Source organism: Oncorhynchus mykiss, chromosome 15 (genome assembly GCF_057628025.1).
Source record: "Oncorhynchus mykiss isolate SJ-2025 chromosome 15, ASM5762802v1, whole genome shotgun sequence".
NCBI lineage: Eukaryota > Metazoa > Chordata > Actinopteri > Salmoniformes > Salmonidae > Oncorhynchus > Oncorhynchus mykiss.
The window spans coordinates 58479215-58494326 of NC_143036.1; the positions used below are offsets into that span (position 1 = coordinate 58479215).

Here is a 15112-nt window from a genome sequence, read left to right on the forward strand (position 1 = left end):
CCAATTTTCCCGTCTGAGCTGGGATTCGCACCAGCAACCCTGCTGTTGCTGGCCCGCACCTCTAACCGCAAAGCTACCTGCCACCACCAGGGTCCATTTGGAATGGGGCGTCAGTTGGCTATTTGTGGAGTCCCTATAGGACCTTGTGAGTGTTAGATTACAGTGAGCTATAATGACCCAAAATCTGGAGTTGAAAGAGATGCCGTTTTTTAAATATTAGGATCCCATTAGATATAGCCAAAGCTTCAGCTAGTCTTCCAGGGGTCCACACAAAACATAAGACATGACATAATTCATAACATTAATAGACAATTACAACTGAAGGACAGAACTATATAAAAGGAAATAATACATAACATTATTCATAGGCAGATACAGAACTACATAAATGAACATGTTTAAATGCAAGGGGCCATTCTCAACTTTAAAGGTGTCCTCCAGTGATTCAAAAATAAAAAATCTGTTGAAAAGCGATATCCTAAGTATAAATACAGTAAAGTATACACACTAAACTTCAAGGAGTTGGTCTGATGATGACTTTGTGATGTCATCGGCCTCCCCCCTTGCTTGAGGAACAATAGAGAACAAAAGAGGAAAGGTCCCCCCCACTTGTGCCATGTCATGAAGATACCTGGAACACCTATTGAGATGTGCTTTTTGTTTAAGTCCCAGTACAGTCAAAAACGTGATAGTGTAAAAATATAGATAAAACACAGGACTATGTTTGGAATAATACTATGAAATGAATAGACTAATAAGAAAGAGTTCCAAACCTCTGCCAATAACAGCTAGTTTTCAGTTTTCCCCTGCCCACTCAGACCACCAAACAGCCCTAGAAAAATTCTTGCTTGAGAAATTGGTCACTGCTAAGCTATTTTTGTTACTTTTTGACCATTTTAATTGGAAAAAAATCACAGTAAGGTACTTAATTGTTACACAGAAATGATTTCATATTAAGATAAAAAATACAAAATAAAAACGGTTGCATTGAACCTTTAAGTAAATCAAGCGTTAAATGAGGTGAAGACTTAACTTGCAGATACTAGTTGGGACTGTCGTGGGCCAGGCGAGTACTTTCTCCTTTGAGTCAAGTACAGAAGAGATAAATACATGTTACGCTCCTGAAACCCTGAACAGTCGACGGATAGTGAACTCTCAGAAATTGAATCTGATATTGGTGAAGAGGAAGAACCTGCACCGACAGGGGATGTGAAGGCTTCCGAGCCTCACCCCAATGATCAGGAAAACGGCCGAGATGACTCTGGCCCAGTGGGAGCACTCTGCACTGACTCTGTTGCACCAGCTCTATGCACACTTACTGGACTACCCACACTCTCGCACACTGACACTCTAACACACACATACACACACATGTAAAACACAAACACGCATATTGACGCCACACATAGACACACTTTCACACTCAGACCCAGTGGTGAGAGCGAGATTTTGCTGCAGAAGAACTACAGGGGGTTTTGAGAGAAGGGGTTCCAGCCTCCCATGCGGACGGCCTGGTGTATGATCTGTTGGGGCCAAAGTAGTGGGAAGGGGTGGTGGGGTGTATTGGTGATAGTGTTGTGTAGATAGGGTTAGATTATGGTGGCGTTTCCTTTTTTCCCCCATTTCCCTTTTCCCTTTTCTTGTGAACAAATGTGCAATGCACTTTCCGAACTGTACAGCAACAAAGCATCTAGTCTGAAGAAGAAGAAGAAAGAAGAAGAAAGGAGACTGGAGTAGGACTTTAAGTCCTGGTTTAACATCTGGAGCAGGACTTTAAGTCCTGGTTTAACATCTGGAGTAGGACTTTAAGTCCTGGTTTAACATCTGGAGTAGGACTTTAAGTCCTGGTTTAACATCTGGAGTAGGACTTTAAGTCCTGGTTTAACATCTGGAGTAGGCCTTTAAGTCCTGGTTTAACATCTGGAGTAGGACTTTAAGTCCTGGTTTAACATCTGGAGTAGGACTTTAAGTCCTGGTTTAACATCTGGAGTAGGACTTTAAGTCCTGGTTTAACATCTGGAGTAGGACTTTAAGTCCTGGTTTAACATCTGGAGTAGGACTTTAAGTCTTGGTTTAACATGAGGAAGCTAGAAGTACCAGAGGCAGAGGCTACTTGTGTTTAGGATCTATTATTACTGATATTAGATCGCCATCTTCTGGTCCAAAGTTAAAATAAACTTTACAGAGGTTTCTGCTGCAGTATATGCAGAGGGGACAGATGAGTGTATGTGAGCATGTACGTTTCAAAAAGTATCATCATAATGAAAGATTTCAATGTTTGTTACATGTATTGTGTGTTGCTTGGTTGATTGATTGATAGTCCTGTTTAAAAGTAGAACCACAAACAATATAATACGTTTTCCTAGATGGCTGTTTAAAAAAAAAATCAAAATTCAAGACCTGGTATGTGTGCAGATTCTGGTGTACATAATGCCAGCAGTGGTATTTAGTGAGTACGCCAGATCAGAGGCAGTAGGGATGACCGGGGGATGTTCTCTTGATAAGTGTGTGAATTTGACAATTTTCCTGTCCTGCTAAGCATTCAAAAGGTAACGAGTACTTTTGAGTGTCAGGGAAAACGTATGTAGTAAACAGTATTTTCTTTAGGAATGTAGTTGAGTAAAAGTTGTAAAATATAAATAAAGTACAGATACCCCTAAAAACGACTTCAGTTGTATTTTCACTTAAGTACTTTACACCACTGCATGCCAGTCTTTGGGGTAGTATTTTGTCTAGTCATGTAACACTTTCACCACCAGAATGCAGTGTAGGACCGAACAAAAAGTGCCCCCTTGGGATAGCCCATGATGACATCAAAAGTAATGTGTGAGGCATTCACTTGGTTACGTATTTTATTAATGAATCAAAGTGTTTAAATCTCAATAATCATCTGATGGAGATGTTGGCACTGGCATTTGAATAGGCTATATAGGCATTACCACCAATGCGCGTTTGGAGACGTTTTGGAAACACTCTAACAACGATGTTACTGATACAACCTCTGCTGAGATTGAAATGTATGGAACTAGCGTTCATTACGACATCACAGTAGAGACTTAAACACGGAAGTCTGAATCTCAGAACATAACCGCCGGAACTATATTTAGTGACCTAAAGTTAACACATAGTTGCAGCATCTATCCACTGTGCGCTTTTACGCAATCCTCCTGTTGGCCTTCGGCACAGTATGACAGTGGCATCAGAGGCGCAGAACGGAGTTTACCATGCACTCTCCTCTCAGGCTTGACTGACTACATGACTTACGAGATGAGGGCTGTTTTCTGGGGAGTTCTCCTCGCCTGCGTGGACTGGAGTCGGGGCCAGGAGAATCACACATTCGATGGCGACGTCCGCGACTTTGCCATTAGTGACAGCTCGGTATACGTCGTTACGGATGACCGACTCTTCCAGCTGAACCATGATTTTACCAAAGTTATAAAGAGGGATAATCCGAATGTAGTTTATCCTAACCAAGAAGTACCTCCTTCCGACGAAACGTATCCATTTAAGGTAAACATTTTACTGCCATTCATCAAAAACAAGACCTTGATCACATGTGGAACCACAAAATGCGGCTACTGTGAAATACTGGATCTCAACGAAATCTCAAAATCTGTGTATTCGGAGGATATTGAAGTGGGTTCATTGGACCCTGGAGATTCAACCATTGGCTTTATTGTTGATGTCGGGACGAACTCCTACATTATGTCTGGAAGGTTGCAGAGCCGTGTGCGTAAAGCGTATTGCAATTCAGGTCCGTTTCTTGACCTACGGAATACACTAGACGGACAGCATGGGGGAATCTTTTCGAATTCAGATGAGAGCGCGAATCCGTATATTGACGCCAGACAAAAGGAGAAGTTTCAGTTTGTGGACGGCTTTCAGAGTAATTCACACATCTACGTGTTCTCGAACGTTCCCAAAGAGCGTCAAGTTCGACTTATTTGGTTCAAGAGCGAGAACAGTAAAACAAATACTTTGATGTCCCTCAAAGGTGCAACACTCAAATGTTGTGGAAACATGGAGCGCCGGGAGCTCCTGTCTTCCTCTGTGATTCAAGGTTCTGGTGGGCTCCATGGGCAGGTGCTCTGGGCAGGTGTGTTCACGGCTGGTAACACAAGCGACCCCATCAACACCGTGTTGGCCATCTATAACATCAGCTCTACAGGGCCTCAACTCAAAGACAAAGACCCAGACTTCTGCTATCAAGCCTGTGCAGAGGTTGGTGAGATGATGATGATTATTTGTGTGGTTTATAACCAACACCATAGCAAAGTCACTATCATTATCGTTAGCCTAATTTCTTAGCAAATGTGTTGAGATTGTCTGTAACACTGATATGTATGCTGTTCCACACACAGCGGCAAGGTAACGCACCGGACCTGCATCCAGAGGCAGTGGTGTTTAGATACAGCTCCATGACATCAGTGTTGGCAGTGAGACACAACTCCTGGCTGGTGTTCTTCATTGGGACAGGAGACGGACAACTCATCAAGGTCTGAGGAACACAGTTATGAGAACTCTTAACACACACTCTCACACACACACACACACACACACACACACACACACTGGCCTCGTAACACCCCTCTCGTGTCCTTATTTCTCCCTTGAACACACATATACTCATACAACAGAATTACAGCGTTTTCTACCAAACGTGGCTCACATGAGAGAATTCGAGGACTAAATTAGCCTGGAGAAACCCCACAATACTCTACTAGAGACAATAGTCTCCTTCATGCAGTGTTGTCCCTGGAAAGCTTTAATAATCCAAACAAATCCTCTGCATGTTTCTAACAGAAATATGACAGCCATGCAGTACACTAACAAACCAGACAGGGGTTTGGTCACCACTACACATCAATGATTGTTATCCTATCATGTATCATCATCATCAAATCCATACTCTTGTTGACAGAGAGAAATGTGTACAGTCAACTGACATTTACAACTGCAGTATTGGTGATTTCCTAGGGCCATGTTATGTATTGTTGTTTGTTAGTGGGATATGTCACCTCAACAGACAGATATTATTGAAGTGTCTCTCTCTGTCCCATGTCAGCTTGCTGTAGACAAGGCCTATAAATCTGCCTGTGCTAGAGTGCTCTACAAGTCAGATGACGACCGCCGTGTGTTTCCCAAGATGCACCTGGATCCAGTGGACCACAAACATGTGTACATGGCACTGAGGAACCAGGTAAGTTCCACTGTGCACAGATATACATACTATACAGTACAACCTCTCTGAAATAGGACCCAGGACATAATATTGTGTGTTTGTTGTAGATTATGCGTGTGCCTGTGGCTCAGTGCAGTGAACACAAGAGTCTGAAGGACTGTTGGTCTGCTCAGGACCCCTTCTGTGGCTGGTGTGAGTCTGAGAACAACAAGTCAAGGTCAGCCACAAGAACCACAACTACACACTTCTATAACTTACACTATAGACGAGATTTCTTTATTATATCACATTTTCTTTTCTAAAATGCAATTTTTCATTCTTGTCATGAAGATTAACCGTGGCAGTCATTTCAATGTAATTAAATGAGACAGTTGTCTTTGTTATTGACATTTCTCGGCCCATGGTTTTTCATACCATATGATCTTGAATACATTTCTTTTCAGAGCGGTAGAACAAATGTTATTTCCTGTATCACCCACAGCTTCTTAGAATAAACTTGCCTCTATAGATGAAACTTCCTGTAAATATACTTCTTTGTCCTGTTTATCTGTGTCACCCTAAACCTGCTCATCCTCACCCCTTTATGTGATGTGTTCTAGATGTTCGTTTCAGGATGACTGCCTTCAGCCTTCAGCCTGGATCTCCATCTCTGAGGACTCCCAACAACAGGACATGGTCTCTTACCAGGTGGAGAAGAGCAGCAGTGGAGAGAAGATCACACTCACTGTCAAGGTCCACCTGAATGTGCATGGGACAGGAAGTCTCACCTCCGCCTGTATCTTCCTCACAAGAAATGATCATCTGTGTGACAGGACAAACCCCGCTCCAGCGTTGCCTCAATGCTCCTGCCTGTTCTCCAGCGACCAGCTTCCTGCTGAAGGTGACCTTTCACCTTCTAACTCTCCTGTAGATTTCTCAATGACAAAATGGAGCATCTTGCTTAGAGATTGTTTCCCTGTGTTGTTCCACATAGGTCTGAATGTCACAGTGGAGATACGAGTGGGGAAACAGAACCTTACTGAGAAACTGATGCTCACTAACTGTTCAAACATCTCTGGACCACCTACCTCTGCCCTGTCAGTCAGAAATCCCAGATCTGTCATGCTACGCCTCAGCACCTTGATATGGCTATGTTTAGACCTACTTGTTTAGACCTACTTGTTTAGACCTACTTCAATATTTACTATAATGACATCTTTTCAATTATGTTGGGCACTTGCCTTTCTGTATGTTATAGATTTGTTAGTCCACATTTTGCATGAGTAGCAGATGGTACACATGTTTATGATTAAACTCAGTGTAGTATTCTTATTCCTGTCTCTGTGTCTCTCAGGTGTTCTCAGTGCATGTCAGCTGGATGTAGCTGGAGTAATGATGTCTGCTCCTGGACAACCAGGTCTGCCAACCTAAACCCCATACAGGTATCTATCTATCTCACTCACTCACTCACTCACTCACTCACTCACTCACTCACTCACTCACTCACTCACTCACTCACTCACACATACACATATACACACACACACCTCTTCTTCTTTGGGGTGGTTCATCTCACAACTTCTTCACCCATGTGTGTTCCTGTATCTTGTTCATCAACCCTCTCTCACTTCCTTCCCCAGGACATGTGCAGACCCAGCCAGTCAGGAATGAACTACTCTGTAAGTCCATCCTACCGATCACTTCATCAGCATCTCTCAGTGGATCTTCTGTCCCTTATAGAGAAGTTTGATCTCAGAACAGGGAACTAAGGTTGTATCTGTGTTTGTGTGTGTGTGCGTGTGTATACGCATCTGTGTCTGCATGTGAAACAGAGTGGACTTGAAGTGGTCTGGGATTTTCACGGTGACTTTGCGCGCACAGTCATTTCAGTACCTATCAAATAGCTATGGACATGTGTTTTGTGAAATGTGACAAGGACAAAGCTTTCTTGTATATGGTCACCACTACCAAAAAAAATAAAATTTTGTTCACACGTGTGTCGCAAGCTACTTACTGTACATACATACAGTAACTTATTTCAACAAGTAAACAATGTTGACGTCTGAAATCGAATAACATTGAAAGATACAGAATAGTGTCTGCGTTTGAGATGTTTTAATGAGCTCACTTTGTTATCATGCTCCTCCCAGTCTGAATGAAATGTGAAGAATTTAATCAGATGTGCTGAATATAGCTGTGTGTGTTTGGTGTTGGTTAAATTGTCAATGTTCCTTTGGCCTTATCAAACCACTCTCTCTCGCTCTCGCTCTCTCTCTTGCTCTCTCTCTCGAAAGCTAAGATTGAGGACAAAATGAAGACACTCAAATGGATGTCTACCAATGCCAAGATACTATATTCAGTTGTACAGAGCAATATTCATAGATCTGGGCATCCTACATTTAGATCACTCATAGAATAGAGATTTTATCTCAACCAGAATGGTATGGATCAAAAAGGTTATAAATAGGTAAGAAGATGTTTGTGAATAGAGCCTTTGTCTCTGAGTCAAGTCGTCATACCTCTTACAGTGAGGATCATGGATCACATGACTGTGCCCCAGGGCAGTAGTACATTTCAAACCATCCATCATAATTACATACAGTGAGCTCCAAGTATTGGAACAGTTACACATTTTTTGTTGTTTTGGCTCTGCACTTTGGAGTGGGTCAGCACTCCAAAGTGATACAAGTGATACAATGATTATGAAGTTAAAGTGCAGACTGTCATCTTTAATTTGAGGGTGCTTTCATCCATATCGGGTGAACCAACTAGAAACTACAGCACTTTTTGTACACATGTAACTGTGAAATGGCTTGCTAGTTAGCGGGGTGCGCGCGAATAGCTTTTCAATCGTGGGTGTCAGTTGTTGATGTGTGCAGAAGGTCCCTGGTTCAAGCCCAGGTAGGGGCGAGGAGAGGGAAGGAAACTAAACTGTTACACATGGTCCCCACCAAAAACTATTGGGACAAATATACTTATGTGTATTAAAGTAGTCAAAAGTTTAGTATTTGAGAGAGAGAGAGAGAGAGCACACAATGATTACATCAAGCTTGGATGCATTTGCTGTTTGTTTTGGTTATGTTTCAGATAAAACATTTGCCCAATAGAAATGAATGGTAAATAATGTATTGCGTAATCACTTTTATTTTAAATAATATAATGTTTCTAAATGCTTCTACATTCATGTGGATGCTACTATGATTACTGATAGTCCTGAATGAATCATGAATAATGATGAGTGAGAAAGTTACAGATGCACAAATATCATACACCCAAGACATGCTAACCTTCCATCATCACAATAAAAGGGGAGGTTAATATTTTTTGGGGGTAGGATATTTATGCCTCTAACTTTGTCACTCATCATTATTTACCAAAACTAAAGAACAATCCTACAGCCATAAACACATATTTAGTTTTGCTTGTCTTCATCAGAAATATTGTCTGTCTGTGTGTGTTTGTCAGGAGCCAGTGATCGTCTCCATAGTGCCCAGTGTTCTGTCCTTCCGTGGCAGAAACCACGCCCTGATGACTGGGAAGAACCTCCATCACGTGACCAGGGTTCGCATCCAAGGGCACATGGACTGCAGTCTCAAGGAGTGAGTCAAAGTGGACAATCGGAGGAATATGATTTGTTTTACTAATTTATGCAGACATCATTTTTTTGAGATAATTAAAAATGCAAAAAGTGTAATCAATGCTTTTAAACAACGATTTAGATTTTTTTTCACTGCTGCTCACTTCGTTCATGAAAGCCCAAGGCTTTATCACTGTGTCACTGTATATCGGATTTTGGAGACAGGTGCAGCAATACACAATAGGGGTTTTTAATACACCCAAAACAAACACTTATACAAAAACACTGGGCTGTACCCAAACAAAAGAGCAAGAGTAAACCTCGTTGAACGACACGGGACGATACCCGTAATACACAATATATATATATATATATATATATATATATATATATATAACACACAGCATAACAGCTGCACCAACGCATAGGTACTCACACCACCAACGGACATGGGAACAATAACCGACAGAGGGAACAGAGGGCACATATACTAATCAGGGGAAATAGGAACCAGGTGTGTGTAATCAGATAAGACAGTCCGGGGTTGATGATAATGAATCCCGTTCAGTGAAGCCTAGAAAGCCGGTGACGTAGACCTCCGGAACTGATGAACAGAATGAGCATCAGTACCGGGGGGATCTGTAACCTGTGTAGTGTGTGTATCACCTGGTCAGGTCTCCTGTGTGGAACAACACTGGGTCCAGTCTGACGTTCCACATCCCCATTGGCGACAAAGGTTCTGTCATTGTGTGTGCCGTGCTGCCAGACGGTCGCTGTCTGGGCAAGGCCACTGTCACCTATGGGTCCTCACCGTCCTGCACTGGGCTAATACCAAGCACTACCTGGGCTAGGTAAAAACACACACACACACACACACACATACACATAGGTACGCGTGTGCGCACACACACACACATGTAGGTACGCACCTATGATCCAAATTTTTATATACACACACACACAAGCTATACAGAGGTTAAGAAGCATGCCTGTAACTCTTTTCCATATATGGCTACTGGCCATTATGTTGTCTGATGGGGAAAGACAGTGGGCCGCTTCCCAGAAGTTGCTTCATACAACAGTGTTATGTTTCAATCACCTCTTTCTCTCAGCTGCTCAGCACTGGCTTCCCTTTTTGCTTTTGGTAGCTCTCTAATTCTTCATGCTTGGCTAGCTAGTTTTTATGGACCATGTCATACTTTATTTATTCTGTGAAATGTTTTTTGTGTGTTACAACTTGTTTTTCTTCCTCTGGCTTATTCAAATAATGTGGTTTAGACATGACTACAATTCACATCAGCACGCTAGGTGTGACCAACAACCCTCTGATTGGTTGATTTCGTATGTGTCCTGCAGTGGGAAGAGGAAGATCAAGGTCCAAGGGTCCCAGCTGGAGTTTGTGGAGGGGGTTGTTCATGACCACGCCCCTCAGACCATCCAAACCAAATACAGCTCTGGGGTAGACATCTTAACACACTGATTTTAATTGATTTCTTGACTAAGCACCACTCTCACGTAACCAGTCAGTAACCTAATATGAACATGCACACTGCCACACCTCACCAAACTTTCACCTTCACACAACACAGAAATCAGTCATGGGGGGATCAATATCTGAGGTATTCTAATTCCTGTTGTTGGTGTTTTTAGACTCTGTGGTACCACACACTTCCCTTTGAACACATTAACCAGCCAGTCACCTCCACTGTGTCTCTGAGAGTGGCCAATCAGACACTGGCCTGCTCATCACAGCTCACCTACCATCCGGACCCAGAATTCACCAGCTATACTGCAATCAAGACAGGAAACAACCTGCGTGTCACCATTGAGGTATACACACATGTGCACGCATTCATGCACCCATACACACACATATGTACTTAAAAGTTCTCTCTCAATTTAATTCAATTCAAGGGGCTTTATTGGCATGGGAAACGTGTTAACATTGTCAAAGCAAGTGAAGTAGATAATATACAAAAGTGAAATAAACAATAAAAATGAACAGTAAACATTACACATACAGAAGCTTCAAAACAATAAAGACATTACAAATGTCATATTACATATATATACAGTGTTGCAACGATGTACAAATGGTTAAGGGTGCACAAGGGAAAATAAATAAGCATAGATATGGGTTGTATTTACAATGGTGTTTGTTCTTCACTGGTTGCCCTTTACTTGTGGCAACAGGTCACAAATCTTGCTGCTGTGATGGCACACTGTGGATATGGGAGTTGATCAAAATTGGATTTGTTTTCGAATTCTTTGTGGATCTGTGTAATCTGAGGGAAATATGTGTCTCTAATATGGTCATATTGTTACGGTGCGTGAATGAGGACCCAAAAGCGAATCAACTTAAACAGAGCTTCTTTAATTACCAAACATAGGTAGGCTCAGATGGACCGGCAGATTCCGACAGGACAGGACAAGGTTACAGCAAACATGACGGCAGTCTGGTTCAGGCATGAATGACACAAACAAACAAGAATCCGACAAGGACAGGAGCAGAAACAGAGAGAGATATAGGGACCTAATCAGAGGGAAAAAGGGAACAGGTGGGGAACGGGGTGAATGGGTAGTTAGAGGAGACAAGGGACAGCTGGGGGAAAGCGGGGGAGAAAAGGTAACCTAACACGACCAGCAGAGGGAGACAGGGTGAAGGGAAAGGACAGAGACAAGACAACATGACAGTACATGACAGTACCCCCCCACTCACCGAGCGCCTCCTGGCGCACTCGAGGAGGAAACCTGGCGGCAACGGAGGAAATCATCAATCAGCGCACGGTCCAGCACGTCCCGAGAGGGAACCCAACTCCTCTCCTCAGGACCGTACCCCTCCCAGTCAACTAGGTACTGATGACCACGGCCCCGAGGACGCATGTCCAAGATTTTACGGACCCTGTAGATAGGTGCGCCCTCGACAAGGATGGGGGGGGGGGGGGGGGGAAGACGAGCGGGGGCGCGAAGAACGGGCTTAACACAGGAGACATGGAAGACCGGGTGGACGCGACGAAGATATCGCGGAAGAAGAAGTCGCACTGCGACAGGATTAATGACCTGAGAGATACGGAATGGACCAATGAACCGCGGGGTCAACTTGCGAGAAGCCGTCTTAAGGGGAAGGTTCTGAGTGGAGAGCCAAACTCTCTGACCGCGACAATATCTAGGGCTCTTCGTTCTACGCTTATTAGCAGCTCTCACAGTCTGCGCCCTATAACGGCAAAGTGCAGACCTGACCCTCTTCCAGGTGCGCTCGCAACGTTGGACAAAAGCCTGAGCGGAGGGGACGCTGGACTCGGCGAACTGAGATGAGAACAACGGAGGCTGGTACCCGAGGCTACTCTGAAAAGGAGATAGCCCGGTCGCAGACGAAGGAAGCGAGTTGTGGGCGTATTCTGCCCAGGGGAGCTGTTCTGACCAAGACGCAGGGTTGCGAAAAGAAAGACTGCGTAAGATGCGACCAATAGTCTGATTGGCCCGTTCTGCTTGACCGTTAGACTGGGGGTGAAAGCCGGAAGAGAGACTGACGGAAGCCCCAATCAAACGGCAAAACTCCCTCCAAAATTGAGACGTGAATTGCGGACCTCTGTCCGAAACGACGTCTGACGGAAGGCCATGAATTCTGAAAACATTCTCGATGATGATTTGTGCCGTCTCTTTAGCAGAAGGAAGCTTAGCAAGGGGAATGAAATGAGCCGCCTTAGAGAACCTATCGACAACCGTAAGAATAACAGTCTTCCCCGCTGACGAAGGCAGTCCGGTGACAAAATCTAAGGCGATGTGAGACCACGGTCGAGAGGGAATAGGAAGCGGCCTGAGACGGCCGGCAGGAGGAGAGTTACCGGACTTAGTCTGCGCGCAGACCGAACAAGCAGCCACGAAACGACGCGTGTCATGCTCCCGGGTGGGCCACCAGAAACGCTGGCGAATGGAAGCAAGCGTACCCCGAACGCCAGGGTGGCCGGCTAACTTGGCAGAGTGAGCCCACTGAAGAACGGCCAGACGAGTAGGAACGGGAACGAAAAGAAGGTTCCTAGGACAAGCGCGCGGCGACGGAGTTTGAGTGAGTGCTTGCTTTACCTGCCTCTCAATTCCCCAGACAGTCAACCCGACAACACGCCCCTCAGGGAGAATCCCCTCGGGGTCAGTGGAGGCTACTGAAGAACTGAAGAGACGAGACAAAGCATCAGGCTTGGTGTTCTTAGAGCCCGGACGATAAGAAATCACGAACTCGAAACGAGCGAAAAACAGCGCCCAACGCGCCTGACGCGCATTAAGTCGTTTGGCAGAACGGATGTACTCAAGGTTCCTATGGTCAGTCCAAACGACAAAAGGAACGGTCGCCCCCTCCAACCACTGTCGCCATTCGCCTAGGGCTAACCGGATGGCGAGCAGTTCGCGGTTACCCACATCATAGTTACGTTCCGACGGCGACAGGCGATGAGAAAAATACGCGCATGGGTGGACCTTGTCGTCAGAGAGGGAGCGCTGAGAAAGGATGGCTCCCACTCCCACCTCTGACGCGTCAACCTCGACAACGAACTGTCTAGAGACGTCAGGTGTAACAAGGATAGGAGCGGATGTAAAACGATTCTTGAGGAGATCAAAAGCTCCCTGGGCGGAAACGGACCACTTAAAGCACGTCTTGACAGAAGTAAGGGCTGTGAGAGGAGCTGCCACCTGACCGAAATTACGGATGAAACGACGATAGAAGTTCGCGAAGCCGAGAAAGCGCTGCAGCTCGACGCGTGACTTAGGGACGGGCCAATCAATGACAGCTTGGACCTTAGCGGGATCCATCTTAATGCCTTCAGCGGAAATAACTGAACCGAGAAATGTGACGGAGGAGGCATGAAAAGTGCACTTCTCAGCCTTCACAAAAAGACAATTCTCTAAAAGGCGCTGGAGGACACGTCGAACGTGCTGAACATGAATCTGGAGTGACGGTGAAAAAAATCAGGATATCGTCAAGGTAAACGAAAACAAAGATGTTCAGCATGTCTCTCAGGACATCATTGACTAATGCCTGAAAGACAGCTGGAGCGTTAGCGAGGCCGAAAGGAAGAACCCGGTATTCAAAGTGCCCTAACGGAGTGTTAAACGCCGTCTTCCACTCGTCCCCCTCCCTGATGCGCACGAGATGGTAAGCGTTACGAAGGTCCAACTTAGTGAAAAACCTGGCTCCCTGCAGGATCTCGAAGGCTGAAGACATAAGAGGAAGCGGATAACGATTCTTCACTGTTATGTCATTCAGCCCTCGATAATCTATGCAGGGGCGCAGAGACCCGTCCTTCTTCTTGACAAAAAAAAACCCCGCTCCGGCGGGAGAGGAGGAGGGGACTATGGTACCGGCGTCAAGAGCTACAGACAAATAATCTTCGAGAGCCTTACGTTCGGGAGCCGACAGAGAGTATAGTCTACCCCGGGGGGGGGTGGTTCCCGGAAGGAGATCAATACTACAATCATACGACCGGTGTGGAGGAAGAGAGGTGGCCCTGGACCGACTGAACACCGTGCGCAGATCGTGATATTCCTCCGGCACCCCTGTCAAATCACCAGGCTCCTCCTGTGAAGAAGAGACAGAGGAAACAGGAGGGATAGCAGACATTAAACATTTCACATGACAAGAGACGTTCCAGGAGAGGATAGAATTACTAGACCAATTAATGGAAGGATTATGACAAACTAGCCAGGGATGGCCCAAAACAACAGGTGTAAAAGGTGAACGAAAAATTAAAAAAGAAATGGTTTCACTATGATTACCAGAAACAGTGAGGGTTAAAGGTAACGTCTCACGCTGAATCCTGGGGAGAGGACTACCATCCAGGGCGAACAAGGCCGTGGGCTCCTTTAACTGTCTGAGAGGAATGTCATGTTCCCGAGCCCAGGTCTCGTCCATAAAACAGCCCTCCGCCCCAGAGTCTATTAAGGCACTGCAGGAAGCTGACGAACCGGTCCAGCGTAGATGGACCGACAAGGTAGTGCAGGATCTTGAAGGAGAGACAGGAGTAGTAGCGCTCACCAGTAGCCCTCCGCTTACTGACGAGCTCTGGCCTTTTACTGGACATGAAGTGACAAAATGACCAGCGGAACCGCAATAGAGACAGAGGCGGTTGGTGATTCTCCGTTCCCTCTCCTTAGTCGAGATGCGGATACCTCCCAGCTGCATGGGCTCAGCACCCGAGCCGGCAGAGGAAGATGGTAGTGATGCGGAGAGGGAGGCGACGGAGAGCGCGAGCTCCTTTCCACGAGCTCGGTGACGAAGATCAACCCGTCGCTCAATGCGAATAGCGAGTTCAATCAAGGAATCCACGCTGGAAGGAACCTCCCGGGAGAGAATCTCATCCTTTACCTCTGCGCGGAAACCCTCC

At 45.2% G+C, this 15112-nt stretch overlaps 1 protein-coding gene across 1 annotated transcript in view; it reads left to right on the top strand.

Annotated features, from left to right (window-relative positions):
- Positions 1-3040: 3040 nt before the first annotated feature.
- The window catches only part of LOC110490753 (plexin-C1), a 30187-nt gene continuing 18115 nt past the window's right edge, over positions 3041-15112 (top strand). Inside the window, exons 1-12 of the mRNA XM_090200458.1 lie at positions 3041-4221; positions 4362-4496; positions 5066-5200; positions 5290-5399; positions 5782-6062; positions 6156-6258; positions 6516-6603; positions 6802-6840; positions 8627-8760; positions 9413-9589; positions 10095-10197; positions 10389-10568. Of these exons, the coding sequence (XP_090056584.1) occupies positions 3256-4221; positions 4362-4496; positions 5066-5200; positions 5290-5399; positions 5782-6062; positions 6156-6258; positions 6516-6603; positions 6802-6840; positions 8627-8760; positions 9413-9589; positions 10095-10197; positions 10389-10568 (2451 nt within the window). The 5' untranslated portion in view covers positions 3041-3255. The remainder of the gene's footprint in view (positions 4222-4361; positions 4497-5065; positions 5201-5289; positions 5400-5781; positions 6063-6155; positions 6259-6515; positions 6604-6801; positions 6841-8626; positions 8761-9412; positions 9590-10094; positions 10198-10388; positions 10569-15112) is intronic.